Here is a 17,851-nt window from a genome sequence, read left to right as displayed (position 1 = left end):
ATCATTCTCTTTAAATTATTTTTGAAGCCCTTCAGGCAGTGAGCTGACAAAGGCGCTATTGTGCAGACGAGGAGCGAAGAGAAAAGTTTTCATCGAAGCTTCATCGTCTCTGGGCTGGAACAAGGATAGGCAAGACTGGTTTTGTGTTCCCGCAGAGAAGCCTGTTCAGTTTGTTTGCTTAGTTGTCTGAATTTTAATAAGCTCAGCAAACACAGCATTAACAAACTTCGAAGTGACTTTCTTGCAACCGAATTTTCACTTTGTTTTATAGCTTTAATCTGTTTCTTCAAAACATTTGTTTTGGGCTATTTATACTTTGATTTCAATCACAAATGCAATTCATATGTTTACTTCTTAGCCACAAGCTTGATCATTGATTTAATTTGTCTTGAATCCTGTCCTAGCTAATACCGAGTGCAGTCGTACCATTCTGCACTAAGTGAAGCAGGACAAATGTGGTCTGGTGATTAACTATTACTGTGTATTACGTGTTCTTTTTGTCACTTTGATAGTATTATTTATTTGAAAATAGAACAAATTTTCAGCAAAAACTTTATCAAAGTCAAAAGTTCAAAAACAAAAACAAAAAAAACGTTCAAAAACAAAAAAGCAAGCATCTTTTCTGACACACCAATAAAGCTGTAGCTTATACTGGGAAATAATCAGGGGGCAATTGCTCCCCGAAAATATTTTGAAGAAACATTTTACTTTCAGTCACAGCATCACTTGACAAGTTTTACTATGGATTTAGACTAAAAAAAAGTACTCTCAGCATGCGCAGTTGTTGTAAGTTATTTTTTCATTTTTTTTCTGGAGAAGGCCTCTCTGACCCCCGTTCAGTGCTTCCCTTTTGTAGCAATACTTATTTTTGACTCCCCCCGAAATCTTTTGCTGGCTACGCCCCTGGCTGCTACAGTAGATGAATAAACAGGTTACATGATTACCTACACGCATTGCGGCTTTACTCTGCTCTAAATATATGTAGGCTATATTTTGTTTGGTAGAGACTATTATCCTGCGGCACCCTGTTTTATCCAAGAAAATATATTTCGGTTTAATAATTTCATTTATATCCTAGAAACTGGCATGAAAATTAGATATATTTGGTTCTAATCGTTAGGCCTAGCTATTATACTGTTGTTGATGTAACGGCGTTAGACTAGTTTTATCGCAAAAGATGTTTGAAAGACATCTCAATTAGGCTACAAAATAATTTTTGAAGCGTTAAGAAATCGATTTTGTTGCTGCATATTACAATAAAATAGATCTAGCATACACTACTGTAGTTTATCACACTTTGTCTCCCAACCAAAGCAGCTTTTGAATGGGGATACAATGCAAAACCTACCATTAGGAATCTAGAGTTAATAAAAACTGATTTTTTTATTTTAAATTAAAAGGCTTTTTCGTATTACTCATAACGATTTATTTTAACATTTTCGATTTAATTTGCTTTTGTTAGAAAATCATTTTTTGGCCTTTTGTCTGCCGTAGCAGCCGTATAATCCCAAGGCATGATTACGCTGAAACCGAGGTGTAAGAACTGTTTTCACCAGCTCAGTGGCCAAGTGGTTATATCGCCTTCGGCTCTAGTGCTGATAGATCTGAGATCGATTCCAGGTCGGGTCAATCCGAAGACATTAAAAATGGTACCGATTGTGATCATTCTTGCATGATGTAGTTAGAATAAGTTGGGTGCTAATATGATGACACCATAAACCTGATATAAAAAATGACCTCTCTTGCAGCCCTGAGCCCTGAACTGGATGACGAATCAATCCAGTGGCTGCTCGACGCCTGTCCAATCATCTATTCTAGACCCAGTCGCCGCCACTGCCCAATGGTAGTAAAAGGTTTAGCCCCTCGACTCCTGGAGTGGCGAAGAAGATTCAAACGAAGGAAAAACAGGAGTTGTAGAGCGACAATAAATACGACCACAGCATCATTATTATGAAGAACTGTTTTCACGTTGTCTGATATTTGTTGCTGGTCAACACTCACGTCAATTACCGGAATGGTTTTCATCAAACTCTGCGAGCTCAGTAGCTTTTAACGTTAAATTCCGAATCTGTGATAAGAATTCTCGCATAAATTGTACAGTTTATTTACATTCAGACCAGCACAGCAAAAACAATGCCACCATCAGGGCTGAGGAGTTGGGTGAAAAATATACGAGTGGATCGCCACGAACGAAATGCAGTGTATGCTTCCCGTAGCGCTCTCTACCGGTGATATTATTTATTTTTTCTTGCCCATTTCAACAATGCTTGTCTTTAAAGTTTTGTGTTGGAAAAATGACTTCAGTTTTATATCGTGCTAGTGTAGCCTACAATCTGTAGTGAAATAAGTGACTTGACGTTTTTTTGTTCTAAAGGTAGCCTATGGATTTTACGCCCCAGTTTTTGTTAACAGAGTAACATAATTTGTGAAACTACTGGTACAAACATGTTCAATAATCCAATAATTAAACCCTTTCAAAATCGCGTAACAAAGTTAATGTTATAGGGCTATGAATTGATTTATGATGACTTAGCCTATTGTAAATATTTACATTATCAATATTATAAAGCAATGCAGTACAATAGACATCAAAGTTGGTGGACTGCAAAATATTAACATCCTACTTCCAGTAGGTGGCGTATGAAATATATCACAGTAAAATGCAATAAAAATATTTACTTCAAAGCAATTGTTTATGACTAAAGTCTAAACTAAAACCCCACAAGACAAATTAAAAGACTGTTTGTTTATGATGAAATATTAAGACTGCTTCGAAGTTTAGAATACACTATTTTAAGTACAATACAACACTCTTCATCAAATTTTCAACTAGGGAAACCAATCAGCAACCAAGAACAGTTTGGGCCACTACACAACACCGGGAGTGCTGACAAAATTCACAAGCTCAGCATTTGGTCCATCAAAGGCTATTTGGTGCATTAAATCTGTTATTATCTATGCGAAAGATGCGAAAGCGACAGTCTGTGAGGTAGCGTTAGATGAGGTCATGCGATCACTGGATATCATGGATAATACGTCACACATCATTTGACAATGACAAGCGTCTTTGATTATCGCATCAATAAGCCGATATGTTCAAAATAATGATGGCAGTATTCGAAATAATCACGGGTGGACTTTCTTGAAATTCTTCAGCTCCGGCTAATTTCTGAGCATAGCCTTTCAAAAACGTCGCCGAACTCTAATGTACCGAAATCGTAGTAGATCTTTCCTGCTTCCATCAAAGCTTAAATGAAATAAATTGTGAATGAATGATATTAATGTGCTCGTACACTGAAAGCAGAGTATAAATAATAAATACTAATAATACTTCAAAACTATAGTGCTCAATGCCAAGCGAATAGCCAAGCAGAGCAATTTACATCAAAATTAGTTACTTGTTCACTAAAAACCTTAACAGTCTGTTTCACCTTAATAGGATCATCAGAAGGAACTTATTCAAATAAAATCTTATTTGAATAAATTGAAAAAATTATATTTGAATAATTTCCTTCTGATGGTTCAAGAAATTCAAGAAAATATAGTTATAATCCAATGTTTAAAAAAGCTGTGTTGAACAGTGGAACCGTGCAAAGCAGTAACTACTGTATGTTGATAATGAAATTTTGAATGTTTATTTTATATTTACTTTGGTAACTTAATAATATTAATTGTATAAGTTATTTATCAAAGCAAATATAATTTCTACACTCCACAACTTTAATGAAAGCCTCAAAGGATTGTTATTCTAATAGACTATCTTATTGCAATAGCCTACTTAGTAAGAACTTTTTGAAGATAATATAGTTTCGGGAGAGAGTTTGCTTTCTTGTACCAAAGACAGGCAAGACACAACAATACCACAAGGTTGAGCATTACAACAATATATTTTTTACATATTTACAAATAGTTTTGACAATCCAACGTTTTCGGCTTAAGATAAAGAAAGGAATAGGATGATGGATTTTTAAATAAGTAGAATGGTCAATGCTACTGTAAGTGCTCATTGCCTAGCAGAGCAAGCAGAAGTAAAAAAGTTGTTAAACAGTAATTCATAAATATATCACACCGTGAGCCTATAGCAACGTCACAAAATAATTCATAAACAATTTCACGTTTATTGCAAATAAATAAGTTTTCTAAATATTGTGACATCACAATTTACCTAGCCATCCTTTTGGTTGGTAGCCTGATGTGGAACGGATTGGAATAATTTTCTTGTTTTTATCATCTGCATATTCTGCCTCCTTTCGGCAATCTCTACTAGTTTCATACTTCGGCGATACAAACATCAAAAAAATATTCGATTCATCGACAGCTTTCGACATCGCTTCAAACTTATCTCCGTACATGTCCGTTTTGTCAAACCAGACTTTGTAACCAGCAATGGTCAGCTGGGAATAGACCTAAAATTACAAAACTTAATTCTTAAATGTGTAAGTTAATTTTAACAAAAATAAATAAACAGACAATAACAACAATAATAATACTAATAACAATAATAATAATAATTAAAATAGTAATAATAATAATATTAAATAATTAATACTTCTATTTTAATGAAGTGATTTTAGATAAAAAAAATTGACAAATTTAACAAAAAACGTTTAGATCTGCGAAGGATACAGCGCTATTAAGATCACATCCTATAGACAGCAAATCAACATTTTTTTACATTGATTCAACGTCTGCGGACGTTGAATCAATGTAAAACGGGATTGATTTGCTGTCTGGGATTATTATTATTTCAACCTTTCAATAAATACAATAAAATTTAAAATCAAACTTTAAATTTTTTGCACGAATACGTTTTAGAATTCCATATTTCCAGGAGTAGGTTTAACATCACATAGATTTAGAAAGTAAAATCAGAGTAAACTATTTCATACATAGCAGTTTGTAGCAAAAGTCTTATTAATTTTATTGTTGTTTTATATAGTCACTATGTCATTTAAAGATGCCGTCTGTTTAGTTTAGAGCTGCTGTTCATATTTATGCACATTTTGTTCATGCCCATAACCAGGATTATGGGGATGGGATGAACAAGATGTTAGTTGCCGATGCCCAGCATTTCTGTTCTGTATTTGTATCATTGCGAGACCTGACGGTGTATCTTGGCCAATAGCTTAAACATCTGTTAGTCGATTCATGGCCACCTGGAGATGTGGCCTGATTTGTCACATTTTGCAAATTTTGATTACAGCTACTGCTAGTGCTTGACTGACATTTTTTGAGATGTTTTTACTTTTTGTGGTTTCCTAATGACATAGAAACTTTTTGTTGCCTTGGGGAAGCAGTAGCAAATGAGAAAACGTAAGCTGAAAAACGCTAAATCAGACTGTTATTGAAAAATTAACAGTCTGACTAAAATCTTCGAAATCAAATTTTCTTTGTTTTTCAACATGTGAGGATGTTAAAACCTATTGTGTCATCTGGGGAAAAGAGTAAAGAAAGCGTAAAAATCTAATCTTTAGAAGAATTTATTTAAACGTTCGCCCAAACTTAGAAAAACCTGGAAATTTCTGCAAAATGTGACAAATCAGGCCGTATCTTGAGGTGGCCATGGTCGATTACATGCTGTATAATAAAATTTCGGGGAGGAGACAATTGCTCCCTTTGCCGCCCTGAATACGCTCCGGCCAGCAAAATATTCACCTTTTCTGCCAGCAATGAGGAGTCACTCCAATTGTAGCTGATCATTAGTTTATTCCTGTATTTATGAGTGTGCGGTTGTCTTCTGGACAGTTCTGAAATACCACAAATAGATTGAAAAAAGAAAGAAAAAGAATCAGTTGCTCCAAACTCAGAAACATTGGCTATTCTACAAATAAATTACACAGAAACTGCGAAGGGATCATCGACTGAGGAGCAACACATCTCTGGGATTGATACAGCATTACATAAAAATTCGCATTATTATTATCATTGTACAGGTGCCCTTGGGAACTCCGTGCAAGGACTCTTACCACTTTGGCTTTGTATTCAATGAGTAAAAGATTTGCAGACCACGTATGAATCTGCATTTACTTGAATATTTTTTTAGATTATTTACTATACTGAACTTTTCAATTAGCTAAATCAAAATTTCAAACTTCTGTTTTTTTCACTTGCCTAGAGAGTGGTTCTTTGCGAAAGGAAACGTGAAATCACCATTTGCAATAATCTTTCTAGTCTTTGCGCAACGGATGGTGTAAGATAGCTTCTTAGGAAAATGCCAAAGATCACTTTCTTGTAGTGACAATTGAATGCTCTTTTCCACAATAACTCCTGGAACCAGTAACTGTTCGTTTTGCACTTTGGTTCGGGACACTGCTCTGTCGTCTTCCGCGATCATCATCACGATACTTTGACCCCATCTATAATAACATGTATAAAAAAATAGCATGTATATAAATGTTGAAAACAAAACTCTTGAGAAGGCAACAACAATGCAATGAAGGCAACCAGATTAGAGACAGTCTAAAATATCAAGCATATGCATCAGTAAGCATATTTTACTAACTTCACATTGATGGTTTCTCGAAAAGCTATCCTTTGATGCTCGGCTTGCTTGAGACTTCCTCCTAGGTCCCCAATATCCCATCGTAGCGACGCAAACGGGGTAGGGTTTTCGTTGCGGTAGCAAACGTGGTACAAAGTCTTCGAAACCAATTGATCCATCATAGATTTTATGCGTGCAATAATCACACGTTTGCTGTGAAAATTAAATTATCACCAATGAGCTTATTCTCATTTGGACAACCAGCAATAAACAAACGACATCCTGGCAAGGTGACGATGCAAGTTGGATCTAGCCTAGTTTGTTTACTTCACAAATGTAGCCTACTGTACGTAGCCTACTGTAGATTCAAACGACCTGTTTAAGCCTGATTTTGCGGGTTCGCTGTGGTAGTAGCGGTTTTCACTAGCTTTCGGAACACACTTCTTTAGTCATGTGCTATGACTATTGTACTTTAATTACAGTTTTTCGTTTCAAATTTAGTTTGTTGGAAGAACGTTGACAGTATTTGCCAGACTTTAATAGTATTTTAAAGTCCACTTATTAAAGTATATTTGACAGTTTAATAATACGTACTACTTCAAATATACACAGACTGACTACGTGACAGTAGAACAAAAGCACACAGCTGAAACCCTAGTAAGGTACATGACATGTTGCGAGGTGTTCTGCTATTTACACACCCAGCATCGATGAATAAGCTTATTCGTCGACACACATCTGCTTCAAAATGTAACTTAAGATTTTGTTTCTGTAACCTTTGTTTTACTACCAGTTTATTGTTTTCAAAATATGAAGATACTCACAAAGAAAACGAGGTTATTGGAAACGTAATAGATTCTACAGGCTCTGTCAATGTTATTTCTTCCAAATCTTCCCAGCCATTCCCATCGTTGGTTTGAGGCTGGATGAGTAAAACAAAACGAAACTTCAACAACGTATGGAGTATTAGAATAAGAAAAATATGACGTTTCAAAACGTCATATTTTTAGATTAAGATTAGCTTTTTATTTTTGTCGGTTTATATATTTCGTTATATCCCGGTGGCTAAAATTTATATTAAGTGGAAGTGAAGGCCAAGAAGCCAATCTTTGTGTCCATCTTCAGGCATCTAATCGCGTGTCCTATCTAAAACAAAGACACCTGTTTTTGAGCAGTATCGAATCGTCGCTCTTTCGAACGTTCTATACCATCGTTCTCATTCAATCCCTCATTCAATGCTACACAAACAGCAAATGTTTATTTATGTGCTGTAGCTATTGTCCTACATATTGAACACATCAACCGTTAAAATTTAAGATCAGAACAGCAGTCATTGATGTAATCAAATTGTTTACACTCCCACAGCATTCAGCAAAGGTGGCAATGTGAGAATGGACAAACGCGATGGTATGAGACCGTGGGGTAACTAACGGACGGTAAACGTAAGCTGCTTACCAGCAACACCAGTGGTTCTTCAGATGGAAAAGAAAAGCACAAAGGCAAAGTCACCGACAATTCCTTTTCAAACGATATTCTTGATGGCAAACATTGCAGAACTGGTGTCACTTCCAGTGAGTCTTGATCGTTCGTATCCTAACGACAGAAAACCTACGTGTAGCCTAGGAGCAGTAGTTTTCAACTATGTAACATCATTTACATGCTTGAAAAAGTAAAAAGAACATCAAACACATAGTATAGTTAGGCTTACTATAGGCTACTATTAATATAGCTACCTACAGAGCCATTAAAGATAAATTTAGGCCCGTACCAATGAGATACTCTGGCCACAGGTTTAGACACTTCCAAGAAAAATACAATATATCCAAAGAACCAACGAATATGAGGTAGTTTCAAGTTTCCGATTCCCTTAGAAAAGTTATGGGCCTCTAAAACCATTCCAGGTCCAGGGCTAAAACTACATCCTGGACGCCTCTATCAATGCTACTGACTATCCATTGCAACTGGTCTGATCTGTGAACAGGAAGTTAACAACAACAACTAGAACCCTAAAGATATAGCCTACTATATGCTGCTTGATTTGAGATACTAAACAACTAATTAGGCTACTATTAAAACTGATTTTATTGGAATTGATAAATCAATGAATGATAAATCATCTTCAATCAAAGTTGCTCTTTTAACAAAAAATTTCTACGTACTTTTATTGCTTCTATTTTTCGTGTGTGTCTCAATTTCCGTTCCTTTTTTTTGAGCAGACGCAGAGTTACGTTTTTCTTTTCTGAGAATGCGTTTTCTGGGGCCTTCAACCCAAAATTGCTCCCTTTCATGTGAATATTTCCCCCTTTTGGCCCAATTGGCTGTTGAGGAAAATTGCATTAACAGATCTCAAAACACAAAATGCGTTTGCTGAACATAAGCATAATTGAAACACATGATTTGAAATGCTTTTGCATAACAAACTCTACTCTCAGATCCAACACGATGTGTCCGCCCCGTTAGCTCAGTGGTTACGCACCCGCCTCAAGATCACGCGGCGGAAGTTCGGCTCTCGGGGTATGCGCTTGAGCAACGAATTTTCAGGATTGCTCTCCATTCAGCGGCACTTAATGAATTGAATAATTCCCCTTCAACAATCGGAAAACTTCACTCTGCCAATCTCGGTAACCGGCTCTGTGTCAAGAGCCTCTTCAAGTATGCGAAACTACCAGGAATAACCAATCAAGGCTTTGTCAGTCCGAGAATAAAGATTCAAAACCAACCAACCATGTAAGTTGCTCTTCACGATATGTTCGCACCAAGTAAATGACCAGTTTTTCACAAATCAATTGATTACGAAATCAAACTATAACAGCTCAGATTAGCAAGAGTCAAACTGACTTCTCAAAAGATACTTTAAACAGACATCTATTTGTCTGAAGCTGCTCAAACACCACTTACGCTGGTTGTCTCTGAAATAAAGTCGTATTTGTTTTTGAATGGTTCTGATCTCTCTGCGAACAAAAATGAAGTTCGTTTTGGTTATAATGAAAAGCGAACTATTGTAATTTATCTTGTAACCATAATATTGCTATGGTTCACTTGAATCACTTTATAAAAGTCAAGTTTATTTGTCGATGGTATGCTTTTAATACTATCTCAATTAGGCTAACTATCAGTTTTACGTTACATTAGAAAAAACACAATCAGTTTCGTATTTAGTCTTTGGTAAGGTATGAGTTATTTTGGAATCGAACCCCCACTGGCCAAAACCAAAAATGGAAACAAAACGAGCTTTACCACTGAACTTCGATTTTTAAGATCAGTTTCAATATAAAGAAATTGATTTTTCTGACTTAGTATGATACTGTCTATTTTACCTTATTTCAAATTTTTATCACACTATGCATCCTGTTGGATCATCAGTAAATCATAAGAAGATTAGATGAAGAGTTTAGTAACGAAGTTTTGTTTTGGAACTCAATCTTGTCTGTCAGTTTTGGTGACCGGGCCTGCGTCAGTGGTTCAAAGCCTCTACAAGTATGTGAAACTACGAGGAACAACTTATCAGAAGCTTTCTCAGTCCGAGAATAAAGATTTAAAGCAAGCAACCAAAAAGCATTATGCTTACCGATACAAAAATAACGGCTTCCTACATTTCTTGGAGATGCAGAAGAATGTGTACCTTTACCCTCATTGGCACCGTAAAACCTGGTTTGTATCTCACACTTTGCCTTTAAAGGTAGAAAAGGTCTTGTTGGCAACATTTGAAAAGTGTGGGTTTCCAAAATTGGCTCAAAATATGAATTTTTCACATTGAAATCCCATTCAGTTTGTAAAAATTCAACATCATCACTGGACAGTTCCAATTTGGCACAAACTTCATGTCTACACAAACAAAAAGCACCAACCATTACAAAGTGTCTAACGGTTAACCCTGTAGCTCCGTACGTTGCATATATGCAACAAAAAATTTTGGAAATTACATCACTTTGGAAGAGTATATTGAATATTTCTGAAAAAAATGAAACAAAAAAAAAATTCTCTCAATTGACCTTCTATAGCCCGATATTGCATATTTGCAACAAAACAACTGAAAATATTGGCTTATGTTAAGTGTTTTTAGATAAAAACGTTCTTAAAAACACCTTTAACAGAGTAAAACATCAAAATGTATGTCAATAATAATAATAATAAATAGATAAAAATGTGATTAAAATCTACGTATCCATGTTAGCATCACTTTGTTGCTTGGACACAACAAAAAATGTTAAAACTTTAAAAGTTTGAGATGTTGTCTTAGACAGAGCTATAGCCAACAAACGTTTATCTTTGTTGAAAAAAAAACTACTTCAGGAATGGCCTACGGCTAATCAAACAAGATTCTATTTGAATAAGATTATACTGAAGAAGCCACACGTGTGTGGCGAAAGCTCTATAAATAAATTGGATTTTCTGATTTAGTGTGATACTATCCACTTTGTTTCAAATATTTTATCACACTCCGCATCCTAATCGGATCATCAGTTAAATCATAAGAAGATTTGATGAAAAGTTTAATAACAAATTTTGTTTTGAAAGAATGAACACAGCGTGGTAAGTATTGAGGTTTTGATTTGGAACTAGCTGGAAAAGGCCATTGACGCCTGGAAGTTGTTGAAGTTGAACTTGCAGAGGGAAGAAGGTAAAACGCATAAGAATGTCGAATACCATGGGCAATTTGTTGAAAACAGAATTAAACACAGCCAACTAGTGATACTTTAATTGAAGGAATTATATTACATGATCATGGAATGAAGCTGTCAACTTTCTAATGATGAAACTTCTTCGTGCGTTTTTCTGGTGGTAGCCTAGCTAGTAGTCACCAGACGAACGCAAGTCATTTCAAAGTAGTCCTGTCTGTAAACGTGTAGAACTGTAGATCATAGTCGAGAAGGAGCGATCTTCCTGGCGTTAGCACTACCGGCAAGGATTCAATTGACTGACAAAAGCAGCAGTAAAGAACTATGTGGTATGAGTTAGTGGTGCGATACTGATGAGCCCAGCCTCCTCAAAACAAGTGTATATCTCCGTCAATTCTTGCTACACTCGACTGCCGAGAAAGAAGTGTAGAACACATCAAGTTAGAACATATCAGCACAGAACATCTTTTACCTCCGCACGAAAAGACACATTTCAAAGCACGTTGCCTGCAAATGGACATCGGTCATGTCTCCAAATGAGTCTTCAACGTGAACGTTCAACTCATAACAATCGGGACAAGATGTAAAGTCGCAAACTCCATAAAAGTTTAAGCGCTTGGAAATTTTGTCGTCATTTTGAAGAGCAAGAAGCTCGACATTGATTCTATGAAAACAATAACAATAATGTAAACAATAACAACATGGTATGCATCAAATAATCTGCTGCACCAATAATTACAGAATACATTAGTTATACAAATATGAATAATTTGAATATTGAATAATTACAAAATGTATGCGTTGGCATTTCATGCATTTAGATTAAATTTAATACATTAACCACTTAACTTAAATGTTATCAATCAAAAGTTTTAAAAAACGTCACAAAACTGAAATTAAACTGCAAGGTTGGGTGGGTCGGTGTGAGGGGGGTGGGGTTATGTGACCAGACGTCCATCTTAGAACAGCTAATGAAATCACGTGGTGAAAACATTTAGGAGAGATATAAACGTAAATCGAAGTAACTTCGGTTGCTCTGTAGCGTGGTTGGATTGTTTCTGCAAAGCAGAAGCTTGGAGATGAAGAACGGGTTTTGGTTTTTTACTTTGTTTGTACATCCACAAATTCCTGTCCAGAGTTTAAATAAGAAATAGATAAAACAAAACAAATTGATTTAAAATTGCACCCGACCTTTTGAACCATTCGTCTGTCTGAACTTGAATAAACCCAGAGCCGTCGTAAGTGACATTGTCGATGTATTTCCATTCTTTGCAGTCGTATAATCGCGGCTAAAAATAAATATATTATTTTTGTTCAGTATTCAGAGCCAGCAATTTGTTGAAGTGCAAATATCTGATCTGAGCTGAAGAGATGTCTTTAAAGCAAACTTTTATTGCAGTTCCACTCCCCAGGATAGCCCAGTTGGTTAGACGCCTGACTTTACGAACATAGAAACTACAAGATCAAGCAGTGTGGGTTCGACTCTTGGTGTGTAACCAGTTTCAAGGACTGCTCTCTATTCAAATGTTGCCTGAATTACTGTCTCAAAGCAAGAAGAAGAGGCACCTGGTATAATTTACAGACAACAGAACTTCAACAAGTGGAAAACTTCACTCTGTCAATCTCGGTGACAGGCCCTGCATCAGTGGTTCAAAGCCTCTACAAGTGTGCGAAACTATCAGGATTAATCTCTCAAAGAATCTTTCTCTGTCCAAGAATGAACACTCATTCATTCCAACAAGGTGCAAGGTGAAAAAACATCAACTTAAATTTTATTTATTTTGTACACAAAACATTAGATTGCTTGACTTTAGGCTACTCAAATATTGAACAAACGCAACCGTATTTGAAATACTCGGGTTATTTTGATGAGTGACCAAACAAAAGAAAGCATACGTACTCGTGCGTTCCACGTTGACTCTTTTCCTTTAAAGCTGCAAGGAAGGGTGACTGTTATTGGCTCCACAAATTTTTGTTTCTTTTGACCCACTTTTGTAGAGAGAGTCAATGTAGGGGTACAAAGGTAAGAGCAAAACTGAAAGAATTAAAGATTCAGGTAAAGTTTAGAAACACTTCGCTAAGCTCGTTACACTTCTTTTTGAAGATACATTAAAAACGAAATATTTTATTCATCTATATTAAGTCATCAATGAAAATACTAACAAAAAACATAAATAATCCCAACATAAAAATGCCTACACACCACTGTCAAGAAAATGAAGTATCTTCTGACAGGTGTCAATCCCAGTACAATGCTTGATATGAACGACTCGGTTACATGTCTTGTAATGCAAAGAAATTTATTCTCACACGAGTCAGTTCAATCATATATAGCTAAATATCGATTTCGATCAGTTAGAAGCTAGATCATTTTCAGTTAAGCTTATTCCAGGGATATCTAGAACAACGGGATTGCCGACTTTGCAAATTTCGATAAAGCGATGGACACTAGAAGGGTCAGCGCTGTTAACGCTCGAAAATGAAAAAGGCGAAAGCGCGTGTCAATTACGCTGTTGAGAAGTCGCCTTTTCTAGATATCCCTGCTGTGAAGCTAAAATAAGGTCTTGAAAGTGGCCACTCCTAGGCATCTTCCCTAGCAACAACTAATGGCTGACCTTGTCTATAACTTAAGTTCATCATTTTAAAGCAAACTTTTGCTGTTAGTCATCCAAGACTATTGAGTATTGAACACAGCTTTAGTTTTCATATTTAATTGATTATTGCATCACTTTTGGGCAAGTTTTAGTCATCAAAAATAGGAAATTAAAAAAACATGAAAAGAAGTAAGAAAATTCAATTTCGTGGTATTGCTAAACAAAGAAAGTTGGATAAGGTTGGTTGTAAGTTTAACAATGGTGGTAGACTTGATGAACTGTTACTGTAACACAAGTGTAACCTTTCCTGTAACACCAGAAAGCCATCCAACAACAGAAGATCAAAGCCCTTTTTGCCAACCTTCTACTTCAGCAAAAAAAGTTAGGAAAACAAGACAGTGGCAAAATCTGCATATTCAGAAATCTGCCAAATACTCAACAAGTTTTGACTTGACAAATCAAGAAAAAAAAGCTTCGACACATCCAAGGCCAGAAGAAAAACATTAAAAGCACTTAAGAAAAAATTACAAACCCAATCAGAGGCAAAAAAAGGGTCTAATTGTGACAAAGGAGGCTTTAAGGTGTTGAAAATGTTTATCGTTGTTTTTCGTAAAATGTGATTTTTGACCAAGTACCAAAATTTAATCCCAAATATCTCTTTCATTTATTTGCCAATCGCTTTCAAATTTTTAACACTATCAGACAGAGTAAACATGCAAAGCCTCTGGTCAAAGAATTTTGGAAATTTTGTCCATGATGCTGTCGGCACCCATTTGTTTCATGTCCGAGGATCAAAAATTTTTGAAAAAATGCAATAATTCGAATAACTTTTTATTTTCTGAAAATATCTTCATTTCCTTCCATAGAGCTTCAGTCTTGATACTTATAAACATTCTGTTCAAATTTGATTCAAATCCAGTAAGTGGTATTAAAAATATTTGTGTTTAAAATTTGTGTATTTTTCACCACTTGGTGGCGGTTTGGGGAAAAACGGCCACATTTTCAAAATTTTTTTTGCTTTTTTTAAATTATTTCATCTTCAAGCATCATTTTAAAAACAAGAAATGGGTTGTATGTTGAGAAATCCACATTTTAGTTTGTGCAGTAATGATGCAGTAACCCTCCTATTTGTTTGTTTGTTTTATCTTTATCCTGCACTGCGGGAAAGCGAACTTGAGCGCTATGCATCGGTGTACGCCTTCCGACGTACACCTGACCCACGCTGCAGCTGACGGCAATGACTGTTTCCGGTTGTCTACTCTACTTATGACTTAAATTTGGTACTACCCATTACTCGAAATCGATCACTGGGTAGAGGCAATTATCGTAAAGTTTCTTGCCCAGAGAAACAACAGCAATCCTATTGTCCACTTCAAAACATAGTCAGCAATCCCATTGTTCTAGATATCCCTGGCTTATTCAAATAGATCTATTTGAATAAATTTAACTGAAGATGATCTAAAATCTAACTGATCGAAATCGATATTCAGCTATATATGATTGAACTGACTCGTGTGCGAATAAATTTCTTTGCACTACACACCACTGATACTTTATTGATCAAGTACATGCTGAAATATTCTTGCGCTATCTGTGTTTCATCTGTAAATTTATTTTCAATGCAATGGTTGATTATAAGCAACAATTAACAGTCATTTATCAAAAAATAATTATGGACACGAAGTAAAATATATACATATTTACATCTTAACGGAAAATAGTTGTGTGTTACAAAATATCCTGTAGGGTGAAAGTCAAATTTGTAAATTAACTTGAGCAAAAATAGATTGCACGAACTGGAACGGAAAACAGCTTATTTATCGTTAAAGTACGATCATTCGTGTACCCCAAGAGTTGTTTCTTGGAAGTCTTGGTTTGTATCTTTAGCAAACGGTTTGATTGAGACTTTAAAAGAAACTTTTTCTTCAACGCAGTTAGGGGGGAACTCAATGAGACAGTTTTCGATTTGGATAGTCCCACCGCCTGGACCAATCTATAAAATACATATGTAAGTTTATTTAAGAAAATACTGAAGAACGCATCCTCACAGAAACGAATGCAGAAATCTTAATAAATCACATAAGATGCTAAACCAGGTTGCTTTATTCGTATACATTTCACATGGTAACACAAAAATAAAATGAAGCGAACGTTTTCGGCTTTACACATATTCCTTTTTAAGCTTATTAAACAAAAAGTAATTATGCATTGCATAAGAAAATACAAGAGAAACACAGTATAACATCAAAAATTGTTTAGTCTAAACATTAAAAGACTACCTGTTCTGCTCACACACAAGTTGTGTAGTGTAGCTATTTTGTATGTCAGCAGGATAGGCAGTCTTTTAATGTTAGATTAAACAATCTTTTTGATGTTACACTGTATTTCTATGGTATTTTCTTACCTAATGCATAATTATTTTTTCTTTTACAAGTTTGAAAAGAAGTATATGTGTAGTCGAAAACGTTCGATTTATTTTATTTTTGTATTACAATCATAAATGTCGTTTTGTTGCTGAGCTACGTCTGTTTATGGTTGAAAAAATAACCTCTCTACTCTAGTTATATCGTTTTAAGTAGGGACAACACTTTCAATACACAGTATAGAGGGAGCTTTTTGTAGCTGTTTCAAAAGTAGTGTATAACATTGATGAAAATTTATTTTAAAAGTAGCTCTGAAGTGATCAGCAAATGAACATCAATTCACATTACGAATAAAGAAACCACAAAATCAAGCAACCATGGTTCAAATCCCGGCGTGAGCAAGTGAGCAAAGCATTTCAGATAGCTTTCCATTTTACGACGACTTGTATGGGAACAGTTCATAAAAATCAACAAGCAAAAACTTTACTCTGTCAATCTTGACTTGCACAACTTCCACCCCACTCAATGACATGAACATACCTCGCTGATTGCTGGCATCGCTCATGCGAATAAATCTTCAACACTTTCTTGATCCATTCATTTCAAAATAGACAGTTGCAAACAACATAAATTAATGCAAGTGAACGTCTGAGCAATAACTTTTACTGAAACATACACATAATAACATTTTTGTTGATTGTTTAACAGGTTTTCATTACAACAGCTAGTCTTTGACAAGCACTGAAGGTGTGAAGATCATAACGACAGCTTTCTTTCAGCGGTTTCAATATTCATCACTTGTACGTCTCTGACTTTTGTAATAATAATAATAATGTTATGGCTTTTATTTATTGTCGCTCTACAACTGCTAAGGTCTTTTAGCGACATTGCTCATGTTTAATTTTGTATCAAGTTTACTGCGTCATCACATTATTACCCAACTTATCTTCACTGCGTTATGCAAAAAAAAACATAATTGCTACCGTTTTTATAGTTTTCCGTTTTATACGGCCTGAAATCGATCTCAAATCTATCAGCACTAAAGCCGAAGGCGATAACCACTCGGCCACTGAGCTGGTTATCCGTGGGCAGCACTGGTTCACCAACCCCTTTCAAGACAACTTGCCAAACGAATTTAAGCTCGTGGGATTGTGCGCTGTTTGATGTCAATCTCAACAGTTTTTATGAGTCTTGTTGCATAAACACAACGTTAAGTTGTGCTAAAAACGCGTATCTTCTGTTTCCGAAAGTTAAAACAATACCCCCCTCTGAATAAAACAGGTTTGTGTAAGTTGAAACTACAGTATTCTGAATGCAAGCTGAAATGTGATATCTACAGTACTATAAACACAACTGTCCTCTCATAGAGAGTTACATTCTGGTGCATTAATATAAAACCAGCCTGTTCATAATCTAAATGTCTTATGTTTATAATGACGTTGTTTTCATGCGTAAATAATAATTTTAATATCATACTGTAATATAACTTTAATTTCATATCTCCGGTGCATACTTAACTAGCAACAAAAAACTACTTGAAGCATATCAGTTCAGAGCCAAAATAAATGCCCCCCTCAATCTCAGTGTTTGGCTTCCAGTGGAAAAGTCAAGTCTGCCCTGATGTTGTGGGATCAATTTAGCCTGGAACTAGATGATAATTAAACAAATAGCCTGGAAATCGATTGCTGAAAGATATAGGCTATACTTAAAAATTGAAACGTGTTTGGAAAAGCGAAGAATAAATTGTCAAAAGAAATAAATTGATTAATTTGCCTATACCCTGTATTCTCCGTG

General features: G+C 35.5%; 1 protein-coding gene across 2 annotated transcripts; it reads right to left on the bottom strand.

The window, feature by feature from the left end:
• Positions 1-2,015: 2,015 nt before the first annotated feature.
• LOC145786566 (uncharacterized) lies at positions 2,016-16,721 on the bottom strand. 2 transcript variants are annotated; one of them, XM_082598244.1, is made up of 15 exons: positions 16,598-16,721; positions 15,541-15,687; positions 13,001-13,135; positions 12,292-12,389; positions 11,573-11,764; positions 10,050-10,306; positions 9,380-9,432; positions 8,641-8,799; positions 7,937-8,074; positions 7,306-7,403; positions 6,503-6,694; positions 6,112-6,356; positions 5,656-5,747; positions 4,166-4,406; positions 2,016-3,247 (listed from the first exon to the last, which is right to left on the bottom strand). In XM_082598244.1, the coding sequence occupies exons 1-15, from the start codon at positions 16,613-16,615 to the stop codon at positions 3,153-3,155; spliced, it is 2,160 nt and encodes a 719-aa protein (XP_082454370.1). In that variant the 5' UTR covers positions 16,616-16,721; the 3' UTR covers positions 2,016-3,152. The 2 variants fall into 2 exon arrangements, with proteins under 2 accessions (XP_082454370.1, XP_082454371.1); XM_082598245.1 differs by lacking the exon at positions 11,573-11,764.
• Positions 16,722-17,851: the final 1,130 nt, after the last annotated feature.

The sequence above is a fragment of the Aplidium turbinatum genome, chromosome 17 (genome assembly GCF_918807975.1).
Source record: "Aplidium turbinatum chromosome 17, kaAplTurb1.1, whole genome shotgun sequence".
In the NCBI taxonomy this organism is placed as follows: Eukaryota; Metazoa; Chordata; class Ascidiacea; order Aplousobranchia; family Polyclinidae; genus Aplidium; species Aplidium turbinatum.
Note: the sequence above shows the minus strand (reverse complement) of the source record. Positions and strands in the feature narration are given on the sequence as shown.

What these genes read in the sequence shown, in the direction of transcription:
- LOC145786566 (XM_082598244.1), bottom strand. An exon ending in AGTCAACGTGGAACGCACGA is followed by an intron (nt 12,390 to 13,000) that starts GTACGTATGCTT and finishes ATTTATTTTTAG; the next exon opens with CCGCGATTATACGACTGCAA. An exon ending in CCAATAACCTCGTTTTCTTT is followed by an intron (nt 6,695 to 7,305) that starts GTGAGTATCTTC and finishes TAATTTTCACAG; the next exon opens with CAAACGTGTGATTATTGCAC.